Here is a 26,142-nt window from a genome sequence, read left to right on the forward strand (position 1 = left end):
CCACCATGAGATGAACAGTTTTGTTCCACCAGGAGTTCCTTGCTATGATGTTCTGCCACATCACTGGCAAAAAACAGAAACAATGGAGCCAAGCCCCCTGTGATGGTACACACCTGTAATTTCAACAATTAGGGAGGCTGAGACAGGAGAATTGCAAGTTTGAGGCCATTCTTAGCAATTTAGAGAAACCCCATCTCAAAAAATAAAAAGGACTGGGGATGTAGCTCAGTGGTAAAGCACCACTGGGTTCTATCCCTAGTACAGAGAAAAAAGAAAGAAAACAATGGAATCAAGCGACCATGAACTGAACACTTCAAAACTGTGAGCCAAAATAAAACTTTCCTCATAATTCTGTGAGGTATTTTGTTACAATATAAAAGTGACTAAATAACTTCTGCCTTTGTCTTCATTCCATTATTTAGGTGTGAAATACAGTTTTGAGATTAGATACGTGAAGTAATTTTTAGAAAATGGAAGTTTTTCATGCTTATAAAAAAACCTCTCTGGAATCTTATAATCATTGTTATCTCAATTCTGCCAAATTCTGCTTCTGTGAACTTGACTTTATTTCTGCGTTGGGTTCTGTGCTTCAGTGGTTATTTCTTAGCCTAACAATATATCAGAATCAATTAGGATGTTATTTTAATTTTTTCAGAGCCTCACCCTCTTGAAATTGTGATTCAATAGTCTGGAGTTGAATATTTTCCCTGAATTTTTTAAATTATATGCTTAAACATTTTTCCTTTTAAATTTTTTCTTTGTAAAATTAAGCCAAGATTTAGATTTACAGAAAATAGTACAGATATTATAAAATAGAATACAGAGTTCCCATATATTTTATGCTCAGTTTATTTTTAATATCTCATGTTAGTATAATACATTTGTTACAATAAGCCATATTCTTTTAGTCAGCTTTTCATTGCTGTGGTGAAAATACCTGACAAGAACAATTTGGAAGAGGAAAAATTTATTTTGGCTTAAAGTTTTAGAGGTTCAACCCATGGTTGGTCAACTACATAGCTCTGGGTCAGAGGTAAGGCAGAACATCATGGCAGAATGGTGTGGAAGAGGAGAGCTGCTCAGTCCTTGACAACCAAAAAGCAGAGAAAGCTTGAGTATAAAGAGTCAGGGATAATATAATATAATCCCCTGGGAAGGACCCCAATGACCTACTTCCTCCAGCCATGCCCTACCTACCTACCTACAGTTACCACCCATTAAACCATTCAAATCTAACATATGGATTAATCCACTGATTAGGTTACAGCTTTCATAATTATTTCATTTCTGAACATTCCTGGTTTATCTTACACATGAGCTTTCTGGAGTATACCTCATATCCAAATCATAACACATACATACACAACTAAAACCCATACTTTATCAGATTTCCTTAGTTTCCTTTCTTTGTTTCAGAATCCCATCCAGAGCATCACGTTACATTAATAGTCTTGTCTCTTTAGGTTCCCCTTGGCCATAACATTTTTTCTGATTAATGAAGACCTCAACAGTTTTGAGAACTGGTCAGATATTTTGTAGAATGTCTCTCAATTGGAAATTTCCTGATATTCTTATGATTAGACTAGAGTCGTGGTTTGGGGGAGGAAGATCACAACAGTAAATTGCCATTCTAATCATCTCATATCAAGTATACATGATACTGATATGACAACTTTTTTTGTTTTACTCTTGATTATCTGGCTGAGGTAGCATTTGTCAGGCTTTTTCACTGTACAATTACTCTTTTTTTTTTTTTTATTTTACAATACTGTACCCTTTGGAAGGAACTCACTATGCATTTAGGGAATTATGTTCCACCACTTTGTGGGTAGAGTATCTACATAAATTACATTGCTGCACAGGAGACTTCTCTGCCATTTTTAAATTCAATTATTTAGTTATGGGTTCATGGATATTTATTTTGTACTTTGGGATATGATTCTATACCACCTTATTTCAATGCTTAAATTGTTCCAGATTTGGCCATTAAGAGCTCTTTTTTGTTGACTCTTATGTTCTTTTGGCATTCCCTTATTAATATAGGATTTCTTGTTTTTTTATTTTTGGTGATTGTTTCCTCACTTCCTGGCACTACAAAAATACTTCAGGTTCATCTTGTATTATTTCCTGCCCCAGTCCTAGAATGCCACTTCTCCAAAGAGAGTTGGTACATTTTATTAGCGAATTTTATCAGAAGCCCAAATCTGAACATGAGATTCAATCTGTATCTTTATAACCATTGCAGATGAGTTTGATGCAGCCAGAGTCTGGGTAAAACTTGCCTTTGTGAACCACTGCTTTTGGTAACTTTCTTCTTGGAAGGGTTTTTAGTAGACAGTGAGATGTGACTGCATTATTTTGCTTGCTTTCTTACTGTCGTCCGAGGAGTAGATAGTTCTCAGTAGAACCAGAGCAAAATGAAATCCTCAGTGATAAGCACAATGGGGTCCTTCTGTACAAGGTGGAATTTTAGAGAAAGGAAGATATATTATTGATCACTGGACATGATGAAAAGACACAGGGGCAAGGGGTAAAACTCAGTTGTGGAGAATGTGCTTGTCTAGCATATGTGAAAGTACTGCAAAGAAAAAAATCTGAATGTGAAAAAGAATCATGGCTGGCACAGAAGCTAACATCTGTAATCTCAGTTGACTCAGGCTAAGGCAGGACGATTGCAAGTTCAAAGCCAGACTCAACAATCTAGTAAGGCCAACAGCAATTTAGTGAGACCTTTTCAAAATATATTTTTAAAGGCTGAGGATGTAGCTTAGTGGTAAAGCACCCCTAGGTTCAATCCCCAGTACCGAGAGAGAGAGAGAAAGAGAGAGAGAGAGAGAGAGAGAGAGAAAATATCATGGTTGGTGTTTGTGTAACATCTTTTAGGGAGTGGTGGGACTTCACAAATTGAGATACAGAACTGAGAAAAATCATCAGATGAAATGGCAAGAAGCAAAAAATGTATTCTATTTGAATTTGATTTTCTGAGAGAAAAACTATTTCAGAGTCATTTAATGAAACCTTAAGTTTTATCATGAATTCCTTTACCCACTGACATGTAATGATAAACTTCAGACTAAAATTATTTCACAAATTTTGCCATTTTAAGTAACACTAAAGATATTGCACAGACATTGACACTAGAATGTCACAGCAATTGTACCTTTTTAACATGCATCTGGATATTAATGATCTTTAGTATCTGGACACATTCCAGGTCAGAGCAAAAGCATATCATCATTTTTGTATTTTCTCTGTATAATTACAGGTCTCACTCCTTTTAGGTAACATGTAATTACATGTATAATTATGTATATTAACATATAAATGCATATAACAAGTTCAAATATTTAACACTATTGAATATTACTCCCTAAAAGCAAATGTCAATTTGACTCTGTATTCTAGGAAGAAAGAAAATAATGAAGAAATGTAATTGTAATTTAATATCCTGGGGATTCTTATAATCTCTTCTGAATACTGGCCCTATACTGCTATTATATAAATATTGTTTCTTATAATTTAAAGTTCTCTCTTTAGTTAGGGGTAAGCAGTCTTACAAAGAAACTTTAACATAATTGTTAACATTTTACTAAGTGAAAGTGCTTCTCTTTCCACAAAAGCCAAACAGAAAACAAAAAGCGTTACTAACATTTTCTATTTATTCATTGATAAAAAGTGCATAGTACAAGCCCTTAATCCCAATCCAAGTACTCAGTAAAAGATTAACAATAAATCCTGGATGGCACAGACATAATTTGTTTGGCATGATTTAAACATTTAAAAACAGCAATTTACATTTAGTACATCACATGACCACTTTTGTTTTTAACAAAGTAATCATCAGACATTGTAACAATACATATGATTTTTCATTTAGAAATATAAGACTAACCCTACTATTACAACAACAAAATTTAATCCATTAATTGTAAACTCTCTTCATTTTTCCTTCTTCAAGTTGCTGTTTTGTGTCTTAAACTGGTCAAATTTGAGCACATACCCATTTAGAGTGACAGATTTTCATTCACAGCAATAGATTTTCAATGTTCCTTTGAAATTTTAAGATGTTGCTAATTCCATACACAGTGTCATATCACATACCATAATAAAGATACTAATAGAAAATCTCTGCAAATTGTAAAATATGACTTGCTGACAATGGGGGCAGTGCTTAGATAGATACACGATAAAATCTTTTACTATAAATAGTTCCAATGTTAACTTTTTCCATATGAAAAGCAAAGCCAAAATTACTATTGTTTTAAGAACATTAAATGACTCTAAAACACAATAAACTCTTTTTTTTTTTTTCCTTTTGGTGGTGCTGAGGATTAAGCCCAGGGCCTTGTATATGCTGGCAAGCATTCTACCACTGAGTTATACCCCCAACCCTCAAAATAAACTATCCCTAATAGCATTTGCAGAATGTTTAAGAGTCCAAAGTAATAAAAATGTAAGCCTCATCTTTCTTTTATGCAGATTATTTTAAAAGGATTATAGCCATATTTCAAGTGAATGTTTACAAGGTAAGTAATGATTTAAGAATGTGCTCAATTTAAAGGCCACATGTCGAAGCTTTAAGAATTAAATATAATAACATAAATCACTAGTTAGGTTAACAAGAACACTTATGTGCAGTACAATGACTTTTCAGAAATGCAAAGAAATTTTAAAAGCAAAAACCCCAGGACTAAACAGTTCACTAAGAATTTCTATTACTAACTTAGTAGTAGATTCATATAGGAAAAGCCTAATGTATTTAGATGCAATGCCAATTAAGTGTATGTGACAAAAATGAAAGAATTAAAAAATTTCAGGTCTCTAATACTAGACATTTTTATCCATATTTTGGCCACTTGAACAGAAGCCAATTTTAAATTATGATCCACAGACTCAGTGAATATATTAGCATCTCTCCCGGGATTGGTTTTCTAGTGAGTTAGGAACTGATTTTAGGATATATGGGTGAGCCTTCTATGTTCAAGAGGCACAGCAGATAAAGGACTGCATCAGGCAGTTAGCTGATATTTGCCATTCAACATCTTTCTGCTTTAAATACTTTACTAGCTATGGATAGAGATGGGATAGCTTCCAGTGGGCCACTGCAAGACAAATCTTTACTCTGTGGTGTTCATTTATCCAAGATTTAACTTACCACTTTATCAGCATAAGTAATTAAGAGCTAGTTATATTATTTCAAGAAGTTGAGCACAAAACAAAGATGCACAAGAAGGAATGCAAGCAGTCACATTAGATTATATAATGAAATGATGCCTTTACAATGTTTATGGCCTATAATGTAATCATAATAAAGGGGGAAACACCCTATGAGTGTCACACAATTGTATCAGAGACTATTAAACAGTACAATAATATAGAGAAGTTTATTTAGTTCACACAAATAGTTTCTCAGATCTGTACAATGAAAAGCTAGACTGACCTAGGTAAAAATCCTTACATTTGATAACAAAGTATCTTCTAGCCCCATAAATCATATGTAATCACTTGTTAAGGAAAAAATTCCATAACCACATGGGTTGTGCAGACATTTTTTAATGCAATTTATATTTACTTTTTTGCCAAACTTAGCAAAAACAATGTAACCTTTTACTTTTTTATGCATTTCAAACTTCACTAATATCAATGTTCTTTTCCACCCCAATCCATCCCATTACCAAACAGGAATGAGGTAAAGGGTGGGAAAATATTCTTGATTGTTTCTAATTTTCTTCCTTTTCCCTTGGAATAAAACAAAACTTCATTAAATTTTTTTTGAAGTTGGAAGGATAACCAAAGTCTCAAAATTTTCTTCAAATAGAGTAAATAAGTAAATAGGCATTCAAATGTCAGTAAGCTATTAAGCCCCAATATAGATGTAAGAAAGTTTCACTTTAACAGGGAAGTGTTAGAACAAAGAGAGGTGTCCTGAGAGGCACTCATTTACAAAACAAATTATAGCTTAAGTTATTACTAGATAGATTATTCCTGGCAAAGAGAGAAAGAATAAACTTTTTCCCTCCTTTCACATGAACCTTGTAAGGCTAGGGTATGGCTTGCAAATATCATACTGGATTGTAAATTATCTACCATATTGATTATTCATGTTTATTTAAAGTATTCTTGGGCTAGGGAGATAGCTCAGCGGTAGAGCACTTGCCTAGCATGTACTAGGCCCTGGATTCAATGCCCAGCACCGCAAAAAAAAAAAAAAAAAAAAAAAAAATCTTAACAATAGACATTTTTAAAGGGAGTAAAAAAATTATTAAAACAACCATTTCACTTCTCCTCCTAGTCTAGCCACATAAGTCAGCTGCAATATATGATACAGATTTCAGCTATAATTTGTAAAATATTCCAAGAGTTGCCACAGTTCCAAGAACTAGAGAAAACTGCCACCCACTAATAAACTACCAAAGTAAATGCAAATACAGTGTGGTTCTCATTTTCTTTCATATAATCCCAGGTAACCCCAAATAACTTTATAAATACCTTATGAAGAAAAAAACCTTAAGAATCTATCAAAACTATTTAAAATATTTAAATGCAGAAAACTCAAATTTCCTTCAATCAGGTCACACATCACCCAAAAATTATGGTCACAGTTACAAACAGAATGAGTGGAATGTTTAAAGTTTAGGACAACCAAAAAAGCCCCACGTAACTTTTTAAATATAATCATTTACTCAAATATACTGTAAATGGGAATGGTGATAACACAGGAAGCAAAAATAAGTTTGCAAGTGAAATTTCTAGAAGCTCATGAAAACAATACCATCCCATATAGCAGATGCAAAAGGAAAAACAGTTCTAATGGGGTTAAAAGTACTCTGGTCATCTTCGTTCATTTGGTCTTGCAAGGTGTTAACTATTTTCACTTCCCATATCACAAAGTTAGTCCACAGGAGGAGCTGGTGGATCCTGTCCCTGGCATTGAAAAAAATAAATAAATTATTTGAGGGACTCCTTAGATCCTAGTGCAACCAATCTAACACAAATAAGTAAGAACTGAGTAACAATGCTCCTACCCTCCAATCCCAAATGATATACTTATAAACTCATTTGGACTCTTCATATGTTCTGCAATGTTTGTCTCATTCTTCCCTGTGGTGTGGAAGAAAGGGTGATCTTCAAGCTAATAAAGTTAGTTTGATTCTTCTTGCTAAAGTGATGGGTTCAGTTAGTGCATTCATTATGAAGCTTCAGATTTTTGTTTCTCATTACAGGATCTCATTGAAGAAGCTTGAGGCTATTAAATACAATAAAGATTGTGAGCATATCTGGCTACACAGTAGTGCACACCTGTAATTTGTTCCTGGCAGCCATCCTGTAGCCACAGGGAAGCCCACTTTGGAATAAGCTAATGATAAAAGAAACTTTTAGCCTTCTAAACACGGAACCTATTTTTGGATTTTTTATGTGTAAACTAATAAAGTCACTTATTCAAATCATTCTATTATTTGAAATAGAAAGTATCTGAACTGAAGAGAATAGAGCTTTTACAGTCTTCAGAAAGATTTTATTTATTTACCCTGACATACCCAGTTAAGGGTGATCAATATTTCTATGTGGAATCAGAATTAATATTGTTTTTGCTTATTACTAGGACAGAGGGACTACTATTCCTAGAACCTACAGCCTGTAAGGAACTGAGGTTAAGGCGTTTGTCATTTTTAATGGCTTCTACTAAGTCTTAACCTGACGGATTTTTGGGGGCTGGGGCTGTAGCTCAGTGGCAGAGCCTTTGCCTTGCACATGTGAGGCACTGGGTTCGATCCTCAGCCCCACAAAAAAATTAAAAAATAAAGGCATGCTGTCCATCTATAACTACAAAAACAATTTTTAAAAAAAAAAAGATGGATTTTTTTTTAGCTCCAAACATTGGGAAAGTTACTTTTTGATACAAAAGTAAGAAAGCTGCACACACAGTATAAGAAAAAAGTCTATGGAGGAAACAATGAGGATAATATGCGAATTTTATGAACTCTTCCCTCTCCAAGAAAAAGTACACTTAAAACTTTTTATATGTGCTATTTTTTTTTTTTTTTGGTGGTGCTGAGGATTGAATCCAGGGGCATTCTATTATATCCACAGCCCCTTTTTAAATTTTTTTAAATTTTGAGACAGGGTCTAAGTTGCCCATGCTGGCCTCAACTTATAATTCTTCTGTCTCAGCCTCCTGAGTTACTGGGATCACAGGTGTGAAACCTGGTGCTGGTTTTGTCTTCTTTCTTAAAACAGCATACAATATATCTAAATGTTCTGCTCCTAAAACCAAAGCACTGACCAATTAACACTGCACATTTGCTTTCTCCTTATATACAAAATTAGTCTTAACTGAATTTTTTGTTTGTTATTTGTTTTCTGTTTTGGTGGTGCTGGGGATTGAACCCAGGGCCATGTGCATTCGAGGCAAGCACTCTACCAACTGAGCTATATCCCCAGCCCTGAATTTTTTTAATACTTATTTTTTAGTTGTAGTTGAACACAATACCTTTATTTTATTTATTTATTTTATGTGGTGCTGAGGATGGAACCCAGAGCCTTGTGCGTGCTAGGCGAGCACTCTATCGCTGAGCCACAACCTCAGTCCTTAACTGAATTTTTAATATTAATACTACAATATTGAGGAAAATTAGCAATTATCTTAGGAATTCAATATGGTGAAGTTTGAAGAGGAGAATTTAGCATTTAAATGAATCTATCATAGAAATTTATTTTGAAACAAATTTCATCCTATAGATGTTTTTTACATTAAGTAAAACTGACAAACAAAAATTGTATATATTTATCAGATACAACAAGTTTTGAAATGGTATATGCACTGTAGAATAGCTAAACTGATATAATTAACATGTGCATAAAATTTTTAAAGAGATTACAACATATCAAATTGAAAAAAATAATGCATAAATACTTGTTCTGGTAAGGATTAAAAAGAATCCTTTAGTGAAGCTTTCATTAAAGATAGTAGGGAAAACTCTGTTGAGTCACTTTATATTTTTCACTTAGAAGATTCTAAAAATGTTTGCAATTATGACTATAAAGATTCCTCAACATAAGGAATTCCTCTCTCCTAAGTTAATTTACTGTGATGCTGGAAAATGGATTTGAAAGAAAAGGATAGGAAAACAAGAGGAAAACAGGATGTAGCCAGATATGCTCACAATCTTTATTGTATTTAATAGCCAGAACAGAAGGGGGTAAAACATTTGAAATGAAGCTGGTAAGAGTGTTTCTGGGGGCTAGAAGAACTAGAGGGGATAGATCAACTGAAATGGATAGAATGGGCAATGCAGGACTGAGATTTGAGCAATACTGCTGTGGATTAACAGCTGGATTGTTTCTGATGTTCCTTATATAAGGAAAGATTGGAATTCTTACAGGCACAGTAGTGCACACCTGTAATCTCAGTAACTCAGAAGGCTGAAGCAGGAGGAAGGCAAGTTGGAGACCAGTCTCAGCAATTCAGTGAGACTCTTTCTTAAAATAAAAAACTAAAAAAGGTAGTTTACTGGCAGAGTGCCCTTGGTACCAAAAAAAAAAAAAAAAAAGATAGGAATTTTTAAAAAAATTATTTTGGACTACTACTATTTCTATGTTTAACTACTCAAAAGGCAAAATAGCAACATATAGGAAAAACTCACTCCATGAATTCAGTCTTCCTTTTATTAATAAAGATATTTTAGTCAAAATACTTTTCCTCCTCCCCACGTCACATACATGCAACTCAACCAAAAAGGATTTATAATTCATATCACTTACATTATGAGGACTGGTTGGCTTTCCGGATAAGTTGGATCCTCTTAGATTAGGAGGTCTCAGCAAGAACAAGATCACTGCAATAACCATCCAGGCCATCAAGATCATAGTAATACTGATGCCATTGTCACCAGAGGGTCCTGGTACTAGAGACAAACAAAAAATGCATTTGTAGCAAAACTGTGGCCTGATTATATTATTGTTAAATTAATGTAAAAACAAAGTCTAATGTTTAAAAATTCTACTAAAATAAAAAGTAATTTAGAGAAGAATGATTGTGGAGTACATCTTCAATTTCCTTTTCCCTTTTTAAAAAATATTTTTCTTTAATTGTAGTTGGACACAATACCTTTATTTTATTTATTTTTGTGTTGTGTTGAGGACTGAACCCAGGGCCTTGTACGTGCTAGGCGAGTACTCTGCTCTTGAGCCACAACCCAGCCCTAATTTCCTTTACCTTCAGTGAGAAAAATCTACATGGTACATGATGTTAAATAGTCATAAACCAAATAACAATATATTTATATATTTGGAAATATTCCAAATATATTTGGAAGTACTGAGAATTAATCCCAGGGGTGCTCCACCACTGAGCTATATCCCCAGAACTTTTCGTTTTATTTTGAAATAGATCTTTTTTTAAAAAAAATTTTTTGTAGTTGTAGATTGTCAGAATGCCTTTATTTATTTTTATGTGATGCTAAGGATCAAACCCAATGCCTCATTCATGCAAGGCAAGTGTTCTACCACTGAGTGATAGCCTCAGTCCTTGAAATAGGATCTTGCTAAATTGAAGAGGCTGTCCCTGAACTTCTAGTCATCCCGACTCAGCCTCCTGACTAGCTGGGATTATAGACATGCTCCAACATGCCCAATAACAAATAAAGATTTTGAATAGTGTGATAGTTCTTAATATTTTGGGGTAATAATCCTCTGAGAATATGAAAAAATTAAGGACTTTGTCCATTATAAGATTTAACACAATATGCACATTCAACAATTTTGTATATCATGTGGAAGGTTCATGAACCCACAAGGCCACCAATCCATAGACTTGCTGAAATCTATAACCCCCTCCCCCAATCTACTTTTTTTTTTTTTTTCAGTATTGGGGATTGAACCCAGGGCCTCATACATGCTAGGCAAGCACTCCACCAATGAGTTACAGTTAAGTTACAATCTTAAAAACAGGATGTGGGACTGGAGTTGTAGCTCAGTGGTACAGCACTTGCCTATCATGTGTGAGGGACTGGGTTTGATTCTCAACACCTCATATAAATAGAGATTCAATGACAACAAAAAATATTTAAAGGGGCTGGGGATGTGGCTCAAGTAGTAGCGTGCTCACCTGGCATGTGTGCGGCCCAGGTTGGATCCTCAGCACCACATACAAACAAATATGTTGTGTCTGCTGAAGACTAAAAAATAAATATTAAAAATTCTCTCTCTAAAAAAATATTTTAAAAAAGAAAAAATAGGATCTAAGGAAAAGGGAACATCTAGGTTGTATACTATATAAATTAAAATGTCCCTTTTACGAAAGATTATTTTGGCCTTCTTTTTCAGAAAAAGTTGAAATCTATGTATTTATCAGGAGAAAGAAGAGAGAGAGATGTGTGTGTGTGTAGTTCTATTTCTGAGATCCTTGAGGCAGCCATGTCTTATTTAATAAGTGTCTAGCACATTATCTGGCTTATGATACAAGGTGAAAACATAAATGAAACACAGATATTTAAAGGTGAAATTATTTATTTTTATTTATTTATTTTTTGGTACTAGGGATTAAACTCAGGGGCACTCAACCACAGAACCACATACCCGCCCTATTTTGGATTTTATTTAGAGACAGGGTCTCATTGAGTTGCCTAGCGCCTCACCATTGCTGAGGATCGCTTTGAACTCAACAATGCTCCTTCCTGGCTCAGCTTCCCAAGCCGCTGGGATTACAGGTGTGCATCACCATGCCTGGCAAAAGTGAAATTATTAAAGATTTCAATTTTTAAAAATTGTAAGTACAAAAGATTAGCTATCTAAAAAAATAGTATCTAGAAAAACATAGTATCTCTAGCCTATTAATACTACATTGGTTTTGGTTTCCCTGTATTAGAAGAAAGTAAAAGAAATCCAGCCAAGATGCTGAAACTATGATGATGCACACATTAGGGTCCACAGGCCCAAGGCTGACTTCCGAAAAGAGAAGGCATCAGTGGCTATACTGAGGCCAAAGGCCTCAGTAACCAAAGGAGACGGAATCAGCTTAAGAGCTGGGCTGGCCCAAGAATTGACCAGATTGGAATAGAGCTTCTGTTCCAACCCCAGTCATTTTACTAGAAACAGCCAAGGTACCTAGGGTTACCTAATGTCATGAGAGTTTTCTACATTTACTGTCTACATCACCTTTTTCTTATGTGTCATTATCACAATTGCCTGGTTTTCTTTCTAATAATTGGGCACTTCTTTACATGCACACTTTCCAAGTATTCCAAGTTTTAAGATTTTAGAATTTGCAGGGTGCAGTGGTGCATGCTTGTAATCTCAGTGGCTTGGGAGGCTGAGGCAGGAGGATTGTGAGTTTGAAGCCAGCCTCAGTAACTTAGTGAGGTCCTAAGCAACTCAGTGAGATGCTATCTCAAAATAAAGTATGAAAAAGAGCTGAGGATGTGTCTCAGTGAGTGGTTGAGCACTGCTGGTACCAAAAAAAAAAAAAAAAAAGAAAGAAAGAAAGGAAAAAAAATTTTAGAATTCTTCAACTTTTCTTCTCCACACACTCATCCTCACTATGCCTTCATTTACATTCTGCATGCAGACCGCAACTAAATTTACACCTAGCTTCAACTCTTCTGAACGTCAGACTTCAATATCCAACTGTTTACCTACATTAATATTTCTCCTTTTTCTCCCTATGTCAATATTTCTTAATTTGTACTGTACATTAGAGTCATTCAACAGCTTCTTTAAAAATGCAGAAATCCCATCTCATGCTTAACATTCTCAATATTTCAAACTAAAACTATTAGCATCTTCCCTGTCCCACTCCTCTACCAAACCGGGTCTCCATTCATCCAGTTGCCCAAGCAGGGAAGTTCTTTCTCAATAATCTTCCATTTTATATTTTATGAGAGTCCTATCAATTTTACTTCCTAAATATCACTCAGATCTGCCCACTCCCCCCACTCACCCATGTGTTGAAGCTATCACCACCTCTTGTCTGATCTCCCTATATCTATTCTTGCCTCCTTTTTCCTCTCTACTATTGCATGAATATTTTAAAATAAATATTATTTTTATTATTAAAAATAGCTAAGACTTGAGTTGCTACTTTGAACTAGGTACTATCTCTTAATCCTTTTTAACAATCTTACTCTATGGTGGGTACTATTTTTTTTTTTTTGCAGTTGTAGATGTACAGAATGCCTTTATTTATATTTTTATGTGGTGCTAAGGATCGAATCCAGTGCCTCCCATATGATAGGTAAGCACTCTGCCAATGAGCTCAGCCTCAGCCCCTATAATCTTTATTTTATAGATTAAAACTGGGAAATAGAGAACTAAATCCCAATCTCATATAACTGGTACATGTCAAAGATGGGATTTTGATGGAGGCAATCTCATTAATTGTTTGCTGTCATAATCTCTGACAATACCACATAACACACATTCCTGAAAATTATTAGTTCTGTGGGTAGTAAAATAGAAAAACATGGATTCAAAAAGGGATAAGCAAGTTTATAACTAGTTACATAAAACTAGATTATTTAAGGCTAGTCAAAGAAACATAATTATGCTTTGTATATACTATCACTACCACTACTTTTTTTCTGGGGGGGTGGTCAGGGTTTGAACCCAGGTCCACTTAACCACTGACCCACATTCCAAGTTCTTATTATTTCTTATTTTGATACAGGGTCTTGCTAATTTGCTAAGGCTAGCTTTGGACTTGTGATCCTCCTCCCTCAGGCTCCTGAGCTGCTGAGATTACAGGCGTGCACTACCATGCCTGGTTTATATTATCACTAGTGCCCTGGCTCAGAAATAAAATGGTTAATTACTTATATAGACTACAAGTCTACCCAAAGTCAATTCATGTTTTGCAACTTAATGCTTTGTTTTTTCATATTCTTTGCAAGTCCTCACATTGCAAGTTCAACGAATCCTTATTTATAGACAAAGCATCCTTTAAGATGGGGAGGGGAATATGATGTTGTAATGAGAAAAAGGAAAAAAAAAGTGTGTCACATTAGATTGGATAGAGAGAAAGGATGGGAGAGGATGGGAGAGGAGGGGAGGAGTAGGGAGGATAGGAAGGGCAGCAGAATAGACCATGTGATTGATGTATGTACATTCCATGTATGTATTATATATCAAAATGCATTCTACTGTCATGAATGACTAAAAAAAATAAATAAAAATTAAAAAAAAAAGATGGGGAGGGGAATGGCGACACAGGCCTGTAATCCCAGTGACTAGGGAGGCTGAAGCAGCAGGACCACCAAGTTTAAAGCCAGTCTCAGCAACTTAGTGAAGCCCTAAACAACTTAGCGAGACTATCTGTAAAATAAATAAATAAATAAAAACAAAAAACTGCCAGGCATAGTTGAGTTGATATAAAAATAGTTCAATGTTAATTTGGGAGGCAGCCCTGCCCAAGGGCTGAGCATCCTCTCTCAGCCTTGAGTAAGGGGGGTGTTTGGTCTGGCATTGCACATGCATTGTGGGAAGCAAGTGGCCTCCACCTTCACTTGGCAAAGGAGTCTGCTCTAGCCCTGGACTTGGGCGTTACCCAATGGGATTGGCAATCCCCTTTTGAAACTTTATCCCCTGCCTTATTTGGTGAAGAACATTCCACTGAAGCTCCTTTGTGTGTCCCCCCTCTCCACTATAAAAATAAAGAGATTCCGGGGCACATTCTCTTGCCTTCCAGAATGGGAGAAGACTCATGAGGTCACAGAGCAGTCCCACCCTCCATCTGAAAAACTCATGTCTGTGTGTTGCGTGATTTCTTCTCGGTTTTCTTAGTTTAATGTTGCAGCCAGCTCCTTTAAAGCCACCTCATTTTGTCAGAGAAGGTTGATGGTAAGAGTTGAGGAAATAATTATTTTTCCTTCCTGTCACATACATTAAAAGAATATTTGTGCTGAGCCTGGGTGGTACATGCCTGTAATCTCAGCAGCTAGGGAGGCTGAAGCATGAAGATCCCCAATTGAAAGCCAGCCTCAGAAACTTAGTGGGGCCCTAAGCAACTCACTGAGACCCTGTCTCTAAATAAAACACAAAACAGGGATGAGGATGTGGCTCAGTGGCTGAGTACCCCCAAGTTCAATCCCCGTAACCCCTCCCCAAAAAAAGAACTAGGGATGTGGCTCAGTGGTTAAGCGCCGTTGGGTTCAATCCCATCCCAACCCACCCCCTGCCAAAAAAGAAGCCCAGTATCCTTTGAAAGAAAAAGTCTGCTCCTTTTTGAGGCTCTCTATTAGTTCCTTGTGTCTCCTACTCTCCTACTGTGGTTCTATCACAGCTTTCCCCCTTCCTGCTTATTGCTGGTTAGCCACCATTCTGAACATTCTCTGCTGATTTTACCTAATGACTCTCTCCACTGCCTACTGCTTCAACTCCGAGCTCTTCAGTTTGGCCTTTGCTTGTATGATTTGGCTCTACTCATCTAACTGTATCTCTCACCACTTTTCAGAAAACATGTCCTCTGCTCTAGTCACTCCATACTTCTTTAGCCAATGGTTCCCTGGCCTGGCTGTGTATCAGAATATCCTGTGACCAAGATTACAGATTCTGAGGTCCTGCCTGACACCATGTGATTCAGGAGCAGCTTAGGGGTGTGGCCAAGAAATACCAATATCATTTAAAAGCCTTACAAATGAATCTGATATAAAAATAGTTCAATGCTAATTTGGTTGGCAACATATACCAACTACACAAATTCAGTTCTTCTGGGACACTCATCATCTCCCTCCACTGGTACACTTTTACAACTAACCTCTATTTATTCACCTATATCCCTCTCTTTCCTTTAAAATCTCCATTTTCTCTGCCATTCTTTCCTCTGCTTTCTCTAAAATAATATAGCATTTTAAATTATCTAACTAAAAGAGAACTTTTAAATTCTCCTAAATTAGGTTATAATTTTTAAAGAACTTAGACCACCGGGTGAGGTGTCATACAACTATAATATCAGTGACTCGAGAGGCTGAGGCTGGAGGACCTCAAGTTTGAAGCCAATTTCAGCAACTTAGCAAGACCCTGTTTCAAAAAACAAAAAGGATGGGGATGTAGCTCAGAGATAAAGTGTCCCTGGGTTCAACCCCCAATACCAAAGGAAGGCACTGAGACCATCTCCTAGCTGTTTGATTCTACTACTTATTAGTAGTATATAGTAGTAGGTAACCTTTGTGCCTCAATTTCTATAACTATGAAACAAATATCACCATCATCTCACAGAGTAGTTGTAAGGATTTAAATGGTCAATACACAAAAAAATACGCATAGTGCTGGTACACAGTAGATATTTGATAAACTATCCTGTACCAGTAATAGGATCAATTAGAGCATAGAAAAGAATGAATGCACACAGATCCTGGTGTGAAATAGCAGGCTAGATAAAATGGTAAAGTGGGAATGGAAAAGGCACAAATATAAATGGTGACAGGATGGAAGAAGGACAATAACTGGTGAATAATTGAACAGGTGGCAGGAGGAGATGTAAAAAAAAGTGAAAAAGGGCTGAGGTTGTGGCTCAGTGGTGGAGTGCTTGCCTAGCATGTGTGAGGCACTGGGTTTGAGCCTCAGCACCATGTAAAAATAAAGAAACAAAATAAAGGCATTGTGTTAATGTACAACTAAAAAAAAAAAGAAAAACAATAGAAGGATGTCTCCAAAATTCAAAATTCCTAAAGTATGGGTGTAGGCATAAGAATTTCTCTACTTAAGAGTCTAAACAGGGGCTGTATAGCTCAGTGGTAGCATGTGTGAGGCACTGGGTTTGATCTTCAGCACCACATAAAAATAAATAAAGATATTGTGTCTATCTACAACTAATATATAATAATATATATATATATATATATATAATTTTTTTTTTAAAGAGCCTAAACCAGGCGGGACATGGTGGAACATGTCTATAATCCCAGAGATGCACAGGCTGAGGTAGGAGAAACACAAGTTGGAAATTAGCCTTAGCAACTAAATAAGACTTTAAGTAACTTAGTGAGACCCTGTTTTCAAATTAAAAACATAAAGGCCTGGAGATATAGCTCAATGGTATAGTGTTCCTGGGTTCAACCCCTAGTAAATCCACCCCCAGGCCAAGCAAAAAGGCTAAAATGGATATCATTTTTGTGACCTCCAAGGTTTGATAAGATCATTTCCTTTTTACCTACCCAGTGCTGGGGATTAAACCCAGGAGCCTTGAACAAGATAAGCAAATACTCTCCCTCTGAGTTAATCCCCAATTACCTTCCAATTCTTCAATAACTCATGGCCCATCTCAATAAATAATAATTGAGCTGGGCACAGTGGTGCATGCCTATAATACCAGCTGCTCAGGAGGCTGAGGCAGAAGAATCCCAAATTCAAAGCCAGCCTCAGCAAAAGCAAGGCACTAAGCAACTCAGTAAGACTCCGTCTTTAAATAAAATACAAAATAGGGCTGGGGATGTAGCTCAGTGATGGAGGGCTTGCCTAGTATATATGAAGCATTGGGTTCAATTCTCTGCACTGCATATGAACAAACAAAAATAAAGGTCCATTGACAACTAAAAAATATTTTTAAAAAAGAAGAAGAAAATAAAATAATAGCTAATGTTTTTCTGTTTCCAGCAGTCCCACAAAATTAAGAATGGCACTAGAATTGACATAGTGTGCAAGCTTATTAACAAAAAATTGGAAACAAACCTCAAGAGCCCTGATTAATCAAGAGCCCCTAATTAATAAATTATGGTACATCCATACAATGGGATACTGTGAAGATACAAAAAATGTTAAGTCTCTCTGAAATATGCCTTTTAACATTTTTATCTTGGTGATTAGGATAAAACCCAGGGCCTTGCACTTACTAAGGACACACTCTACCACTGAGACATGGCCAGCCAAGATTTGCTTTTTGGGGGGATAGAAAAAATAGCAGGTGAAGAACAGTGTGTAAAAGGAAGCAGGATGGAGAATATATATATTTATACATATATGTGTATTTATATTTGCTTGTACATGAACAAAAACTTTGGAAAGGTGCACAGGCTAATACCTACACAAATGACCTGGGGAGATAGAAAATGTGAGTAGGAAGACAACTTTTAACTGTATTCTGATTAAGTTCTTTTTATTTATTTTTTTTGTATTAGAGATTGAATTAAGAGGCATTCTACTACTAATGTCTAATTCTACTACTAATTCTACTATTGTCTACATCCCCAGACTTTTTTTGTTTCTTTGTTTAAGGCAGGGTCTAAGTTGCCCAGGCTGCAATCTTCCCACTTCAGCCTTCCAAGTAGCTGAAATTGCAGGCATGCATGTACCAGGTAAGTTCTTAATTTCTGAACCATATGTAAATATGTAAACTTATTCACAACACCATCACCAAAAAAGGTACCCTAAAAATATCATGGGATTGAAGACACTTAATATCTAAACTGATTCAGACTCCATAAAATATTTACAAACAGGGAACCAATGAGGTCACTATAGGTTTTTTGTGATTATTTGAATCCTTTATGACAAGCTCTATTTCATAAAGTGTCAGAACAGGGGAAAATCAGGGTTAGACAGGTCTGGAAAAGTATGCTTCTCACACTTTCCAACACTATATACAGCAAATAAACACAAATTATGAGTTACTACTTTAAAATTAGTTCAGAGAGTTCAATGGGCCAAATTATGTGCCCACTATGCTTTATTTAAAGGGTTCTTTTAAAAAAGAATAATAACTTTTTGGCACTTATAATTGTGAATGCACACATATAATCATTAAGGGGGATAAAAATCTTTCCCTAAGAATTCCCTGTAAATTTTTTGACTTGAGTATTTCTTATTCTAGATCTGGTAAGATACCAAATCAAAAAATGCAGCATTTCCTGTTTTGCTTAAGCATGAAGTCTTTGGTTACAAGCAAATAAATAGAACTGATACTCAGAGCTTTACAAATAAGGTGCCAAGTGGACTTGGGAGGCTAGGACAGGTCTGTAGTAGGCCAGCCGTAGTGAGACTATATCTCAAAATAAAATACAAAGGGTCGAGGAGGTAGCTAAATGGTAAAGCAACCCTGGGTTCAATCCCTAATGCTGCCCAAAAAAAAAAAAAAAAAAAACACCAAGTGGAATATTCACAATGAAGTTGTTAGAAATCAAGAAGATGAGAGAGGGGGAGACTCCCTGAGTTGAGAGGTTCTGAAGGATTTTTCACTATAAACTTAGAAAAGTTTCCAGTGGGAAAAGTAGAAACAGAACAGCACTGAAAGTGGACAGGTACCAGTAGGATTTAACCCTATAATTTTTGGTTGCATAATCATGTTATCCTCAGTACAGTTATCAAATTTCAAGCTGATTAACTCTAAAATTAAGTTAACCATAGAGCTGAAATGCTCCATACAACTGTTTCTCTGAAATGCAGTCTTTTGGGAGAAGGAGCAAACTTGTTCGATATATGTTTTTAAAAAGCAAAACTGTGGTTAGACATCACAATAAAAAAGGAATTTAGCTCAATATAAGGAATCATGCAACAACTAGAGCTGCTAACAGTGGAACTGCTACCACGTGAAACAAATGAATTCTACATTCAATTAAACCATCTCAAATACATGCAGCACTCTATAGTGACCACAAAGGGTATGAAAGGTACAAAAGGTACATCACAAAAAACCATAACGCAATCTGAGACAGGCCTCAAAGATGATTTGGCGCTCATTAGCCAGAAGACTGGTGGCAATGGGTGGAGGAGAAGATGGAGAAACATGAGCAAAGGCAGAAGCATGTTGTCTACTGGGAATGTCATGAGCACACAGAGTAGATGCGAGGAGTAATGGAGATGAGCTGAACTGTGAAAAGTCTCCCATGTCATGTTAAGTTAGAACTGCCTTTACAGGTGATGGGGATGGGGGTGACACTAAAGGCTTTAATGGCAGGAATGTCAGACTCTGGTCTGGAATTTCAGAAAGATGATGATAGTTATTGTAAGAGAACTAAATTTGGAACACCAAGTAAGATTCTATAGGCAGAGCTAAGACAATAGATGAAGAGGACACAATTAAGCATCCCCAGCAAAGGAAGAGATGAAGGGAATAATATTTAGACGTTAAAAATAAAAAACCAAAAGGATTTAAGGAATGAGAAGTCAAAGGTGATCTCCATAGATCCTTAATGTTGTTCTGCTATTCTATCATTTTCAAACTGTGTTCTGTGAGGGTATTCCATGGTTTCAGTTTAGTAGATTTTAGGGAGATAGGCTGAATGAAAACCATCCTCCACTTTGTTTAAAGGGTTCTATTAAAAAAGAAAAAGAAGGTTGGGAGCATAGTTCAAAGGTAGAGTTAAGCTTGCCTAATATGCCTGAGGCCCTGGGTTTAATGCCCAGCACCATGAAAAATAAACAAACGTTAAAGACTCTCAGGCTAATTTTCTGATCATTAACAAACCACAGTGCAATAAACAGTAATTCGAGATCCTATTAGAAAGGACAAAATGAACTATGTCTTTATTTATTTATTTTAGTGCTAGAGATTAATCCCAGTGCCTCATCATGTCAAGCATTCACTCTGCCACTGTATTACATTCCCAGTCCCTGAACTGTCTTCAAAGGTTGTTCTGCGAAAGGTAGAGCAATGTTCTTCACATGGTTGCTTTCCATGGTAGGAAAACATGACGACAACAAAATGTGGTGACTTTAAGATATAGCAGATTAAGGAAGAAAATGTTAAAAGAAGATGGCATGGTTTAGACTTGGAAACTACCAAAGCATACAAGGAAATAGGAAAATTATTGCCTTGGTGCTACAAATACAGAAAACAGATGAAAAGAGTTTCCACCCACTTCTAGCTATCTTTGCCCTTAAGGATAGTAAATAAAATATACAGTTTCGAGAGAGAGGTGCTAAATGGAAAAATGTAAAGAGGAATGGGGTATGGGGAACGAAAGGAATTTTATACGGCTAAGGGAAGTCTCACTGGGACAGTGAGCTGTGAGGCTATCTGAAAGAACATCCCAGGTAGAAAAAACAGCAAGTATTCCTGATCAGGGGCCTATGGGATATGCAATGGAGGCCAATATAATTGTAGTGAAGTGAACCAGAGTTCAGATGTACAGTAAATTTGGAACATAACAAAATATTAAATAAAAAGAATATCAGAGATAAGGTTGTAGTTCAGTGGTAGAGCTCTTGCCTAGCATGTGGGAGGCACTGGGTTTGATTCTCAGCACCATATACAAATAAATAAAAGGTCCATTGACAGCTAAAAAAAAAATTTAAAAAAAAGAATATCAGAGGTCAGATCATGTAGACCTAATAGGTCATAATAAGGACTTTGGCTTCTATTATGCATTAAACAAAAAACCTCTGAAGAATTCTGGGCAAAAATAAGAAAACATATGTTTCTCATTTTTACAGGACCACTGTGAGTTTTTTAAAAATTTAATATTTTTAAAAGAATTAGGGCTGGGCACAATAGTGCATGCCTGTAATCCCAGCAATTCAGGAGGTTGAAGCCCTAAGCAACTTAGCAAGACCCTGTCTCCAAATCATGGGAGAGTGGGGGGAGAATTTAGGCTCATTGGAGAAATTAGAGGAACCTACTGCTCTAACTATTTAAAAGCATGACTCCAAGAAAGGATTTTCCTCAAAAGCTAAAAGAACTTTAGGGAGGAAATAACTTGGTAATATGGCTAAATGAATATTCAAGCTCAAGAGTTCTGCCTTTCTATTTGTAGTAATGGAATGACATTTTGTCCACAGTAATACAATATATTTGGTTTTATAGGTGGGCTGGATCCAAGAGTCACAAATACTGCACATATAATAAACACTTATTCTATAAATTTTGTCCTATATTTTCCTTCCCACGCTTTTCCTTTCTTCAAAACCTAAAACCTCCTTCTATTAAGTGTCCTGTCAATTTTTCTGCAAATTTATTGATCCTAGTTGAATATGCTATATAAGTAAGATTTCTAAGCTATTGCTTTAAGAGCTACTTTTCACTGAGGTTTCTCCCACGTGTGTACTGTCTGTTCTAATAAACATGTTTTCCTCTTATTTATCTGTTTTCTGTTATACATATATACGTATTCCAGCTAAGAAATATGAGGAGTTGAGGAAATAACTATTTTTCCTTCCTGGCATCTACATTAAAAGAATACTTGTGCTGAGCATGGGTGGCACACGCCTGTAATCCCAGCAGCTTGGGAGTCTGATGCAAGAGGATCACGAGTTCAAAGACAGCCTCAGCAACTTGGTGAGTCCCTCAGCAACTGAGTGAGACCCTGTCTCAAAATAAAAAATTAAAAAAGGGCTAGGGATGTGGCTCAGTGGTTAAGTGTTCCTGGGTTCAATCCCCAGTAAAATAAAATAAAAATAAAAATTTTTAAATTATTTGCTATTGTTTATAATAGCAAAAAATATATTCGTAACCCAGGACTCCAACAAAAGGCTATCACTTAAATACTAGTGCATCCTCACAACAAATTATCAACTTTTTTTTTTTTTGCAGTGCCTGATCTCTACCACTGAGCTATACCCCCCAGACCAATAAATATTTTTAAGGTCAGATACAGATATATTTATAATATCGTAGTGAAAAACCATGAAGTAATCTCATTTCAGTAAATGTATATGAAATCCAACTGTAAGGCACTTCACCATCCTGTGAATGTCACAGTTCCTTACAGTCTTAGACTATAATGCTGTTTTAATAGTTCCCCTCAAGATATTCTTATTTCTGAGTCTCCTCAAAAAGGGATGTGTCAGTAGCAATTAGAGAAATGCAAATTAAAAGTACACTGAAATTTCATCTCACTCCAGCCAGAATGGCAATATAAGTATAAGAATATAAGTAACAATAAATTTTGGCAAAGATGTGGGGGGAAAGGTACACTCATATGTTGCTGGTGAGACTGTAAATTGGCACAATCACTCTGGAAAGCAGTATGGAGATTCCTTAGAAAACTTGGAATGGAACCACCATTTGACCCAGTCACCCCACTCCTCAGCTTATACCCAAAGGACATACTGTAGTGACGCAGCCACATCAATGTTCATAGCAGCTCAATTCACAATAGACACACTAGGGTACCAACCTGGTGCCCTACAACAGATGAATGGATAAAGAAAATGTGTGTGTATATACACAATGGAATATTACTTAGCCATAAGAATGAAACTATGGCATTTGCCAGTAAGTGGATGGAAATGGAGAATAGCATGCTAAGTGAAAGAAGACAATCCCAGAAAACTAAAGACCAAATGTTTTCTCTGATATGCAGATCCTGACTCACAATGGTGGGGGAGAGTGAAAGTTCACTGGATTGGACAGAGGAGAATGGGAGAAAGGGAAAAGGGATGGGAATGGGAAAGACAGTAGAATGAATTGGACATAATTTTCCTATGTTACATATATGAATACACTACTAGTGTAATTCCACATCCTGTATAACCACAAGAATGGGAAGTTATATGCCATGTATGTATGATATGTCAAAATACATTCTATTGTCATGTATAACTAAAAAGAATAATTTTTTTAAAAAAAGGAAGTGTCACATAATGGTCACCAAGTCTGTCAATTACCATATGAGATCCATCTTCCTGCTTTGATTCTCACTTTACAATCACTTTTGTCCATAAAGCCATGTGGAAAAACCTCCCTACTGCCCATCTCTCTTGGGAATAATAACATAGAGCCAAAAGAATCAACTCCCCCAAAGCTTCCAAACCTGGGAAAGAATGGCCTCTTCCCTTCCCTCAAATTTCCCATGCCTGCCAATTGACACAAATAGATGCTAGGAAAAGAGTAGAGGATGTAAACTAGCAGTCTAGGTGTTCCAGTAAGTAGCTGAGGCCAGACATGAATTTGTGATCCTCCTGTCGTAGCCCCCAAGATGCTGGGATAACAAGTATGTCCCACTGTGCCCGGCTAACTTAGTATTCTGAAAGTCTCTCCTTTTTTTCTTATTTGTGATTTTATAACTTTATCCAATGACAGGGTTATGTTTGTTTTTTGTTTTTTCAGTCCTAGGGATAGAATCCAGGGCCTCATGGCCATTGAGTCACAACCCCAGCCTGTTTTTGTTTTTGTTTTTTTTGTGGGTGGGGGTACCAGGGATTGAATTCAGGGGCAGTCAGCCACTGAGCCACATCCCCAGCCCTATTTTGTATTCTATTTAGAGTCTGTCTAACTGGTTGCTTAGTGCCTTGCTTTTTGCTGAGGCTGGCTTTGAACTCGAGATCCTCCTGTCTAAGCCTCCCAAGCTGCTGGGATTACAGACATATTCTACCACTCCCGGTTGGGTTTGTTTTTGAGGAAGATAAAAATCAATGTGTAAGTTAAAAAATGAAATATTTAAGTAGCAAATATATTACTGAAAACCATTTCCTTAAAGAGCAAATTGCTGAAACAACTTTTGACAATATTCATTCAACCTCTAATTCTGCTCCCAAGGCCAACCCTCCTCCTGCCCCTTTGGTACGTACATTCCTGAAGACATTCTGTGTCCGTGCAGTAAGACTGGGACTGCCGCAACTGAAGCGAATAAGAAGAAAGAAAAATTAACTATTAGACTTGGCCAAAATTGGACAATAATTATTGGAAAGATGTTTTGAGCTGAGGGTGTAGGTGAGTGATGGAGACATGTGCTTAGCATGCACAAAGCACTCAGTTTGATCCCTAATACCACAGAAAATACATATATATGTATATCCATATATCTCTGTGTGTGTGTGTGTGTGTATAGATATATCTCCACAAACACACATATTTTTTTTTCCAGTGCTGGAGATTGAACCCAGGGCCTTGGGCAGGTTAGATGTGTACAGTACCATTGAGTTATATCTACAGGCCTTTTTAAAATCTTTGAGACAGGGTCCCACTAAGGTAGCCCAGGATGATCTCCAATTTGCGAATCTCCTGTTTCAGCTTCTCAAGTAATTGGGATTACGGGAATATGCCACTGTGCCTGATTTACTATATTTCACTGCATGAAAGTATCATTACTGTATTAATGTACATTCCAAATCTTGCACCAAAGACACGTTAATAATAAATGACTTTTAAGTGATACTGGCACAAAAGCTTCACATAATGGTCACACCTCATTTTTTTGCAAAAAAAAATTTGGCATAAAATATGTAAAGACTATCTGGTAAAATATAGTATACATACTAGAAATCTTAAAAATATGCACTTTTTCACATACTTTGAATTACTGTAACAAATATTTATTGAGAACTTTCAATGTGCTAGGTACAAGAAGTTTGACTTATTATTTTGTTTAATCTTTAAAACCACTGGCAGGAGGCAGATACTATTATTCCGACTTACCAAATGAAGAAACTGAGTTTTGGAAGGTGTAGGGGTACAGCTAAATGAAAGAGACAAGGTCTCACTAAGTTGCCCAGGATGGCCTTAAATTTGACATCCTCCTGCCTCCACCTCCCAAGATGCTGGAATCATAAGCATATAGTACTGTGCCCAGCTCCCCAGCCCTTTATAATTTTTTATTTTGAGATAGGATTTTATTAAATTGCCAAGACTGGCCTCAAACTTGTGATCCTTAAGTTAACAATTTTTGTTAACATATCATTATCATTATGAAGCATTTGCTCAACCACAGTTAGAGGTTACAAAATATTTTCAATGAGTTTCTGTAAAAAGTAGAATGGAACTGAAGCAAAATCAGGGTAATGTGAAAATGACTGAAGGTACATAATTACTCAGTAATCACTAAGACCAACACAGCCATATTTTCCTAGATACTAGGAGACCTCTTTTAGTGTCACCAGAAAGGATTATACTTTAAAAACAAAAAATAGAAACATACAACTTGTCCTGCTATACAAGTTTTATAAACCCATTTAACTCATATACAAATTCAAAAATTTTATCAGTTTAATATGGAAATTGTATCAATTTCTAGGTAAGGGGAGTCAGAAGAATGGCAGTCAAATTATCACTTTCAGCAAGAAAAGCTTTTCTTCACTGCTACGCAAAAAGGAGCCATTTTAGCTTTAAGAAAAAGAAAAATGATTAGCAGTTGCCTAGCATGTGCGACTCCCTGGGTTCAGTCCCAAGTACTTCAAAAACAAAGATAAGAAAAATGAGTAAATACATACACTCGTAAACACACAAAACCAAGAATAACAGAAATTATTCATCATGGGGCTGGGGATGTAGCTCAGTGG

The 26,142-nt window shown here is 36.2% G+C and overlaps 1 protein-coding gene, 1 long non-coding RNA gene and 1 other non-coding gene across 4 annotated transcripts in view; 1 reads left to right on the forward strand and 2 right to left on the reverse strand.

The window, feature by feature from the left end:
• The window catches only part of LOC144366656 (uncharacterized), a 40,529-nt gene that overhangs the window by 9,483 nt on the left and 4,904 nt on the right, over window positions 1-26,142 (forward strand). Inside the window, exon 2 of the long non-coding RNA XR_013425762.1 lies at window positions 1-26,142. This exon is cut by the window's right edge and continues 4,904 nt beyond it. This is a non-coding gene — a long non-coding RNA (uncharacterized LOC144366656).
• The window catches only part of Smim14 (small integral membrane protein 14), a 70,424-nt gene continuing 47,923 nt past the window's right edge, over window positions 3,642-26,142 (reverse strand). For both annotated transcript variants that reach the window (XM_005319927.5, XM_005319926.5), the window contains 3 exons: window positions 24,436-24,484; window positions 9,763-9,905; window positions 3,642-6,924 (listed from right to left, as the gene is read on the reverse strand). In XM_005319927.5, coding sequence (XP_005319984.2) covers window positions 6,892-6,924; window positions 9,763-9,905; window positions 24,436-24,484 — 225 coding nt within the window. In that variant the 3' untranslated portion in view covers window positions 3,642-6,891. The remainder of the gene's footprint in view (window positions 6,925-9,762; window positions 9,906-24,435; window positions 24,485-26,142) is intronic.
• On the reverse strand, window positions 8,368-8,440 carry Trnas-cga (transfer RNA serine (anticodon CGA)). The gene has a single exon. It is a non-coding gene; the product is annotated as a tRNA-Ser (tRNA).

This window comes from Ictidomys tridecemlineatus, chromosome 9, assembly GCF_052094955.1.
Source record: "Ictidomys tridecemlineatus isolate mIctTri1 chromosome 9, mIctTri1.hap1, whole genome shotgun sequence".
Lineage (NCBI taxonomy): Eukaryota > Metazoa > Chordata > Mammalia > Rodentia > Sciuridae > Ictidomys > Ictidomys tridecemlineatus.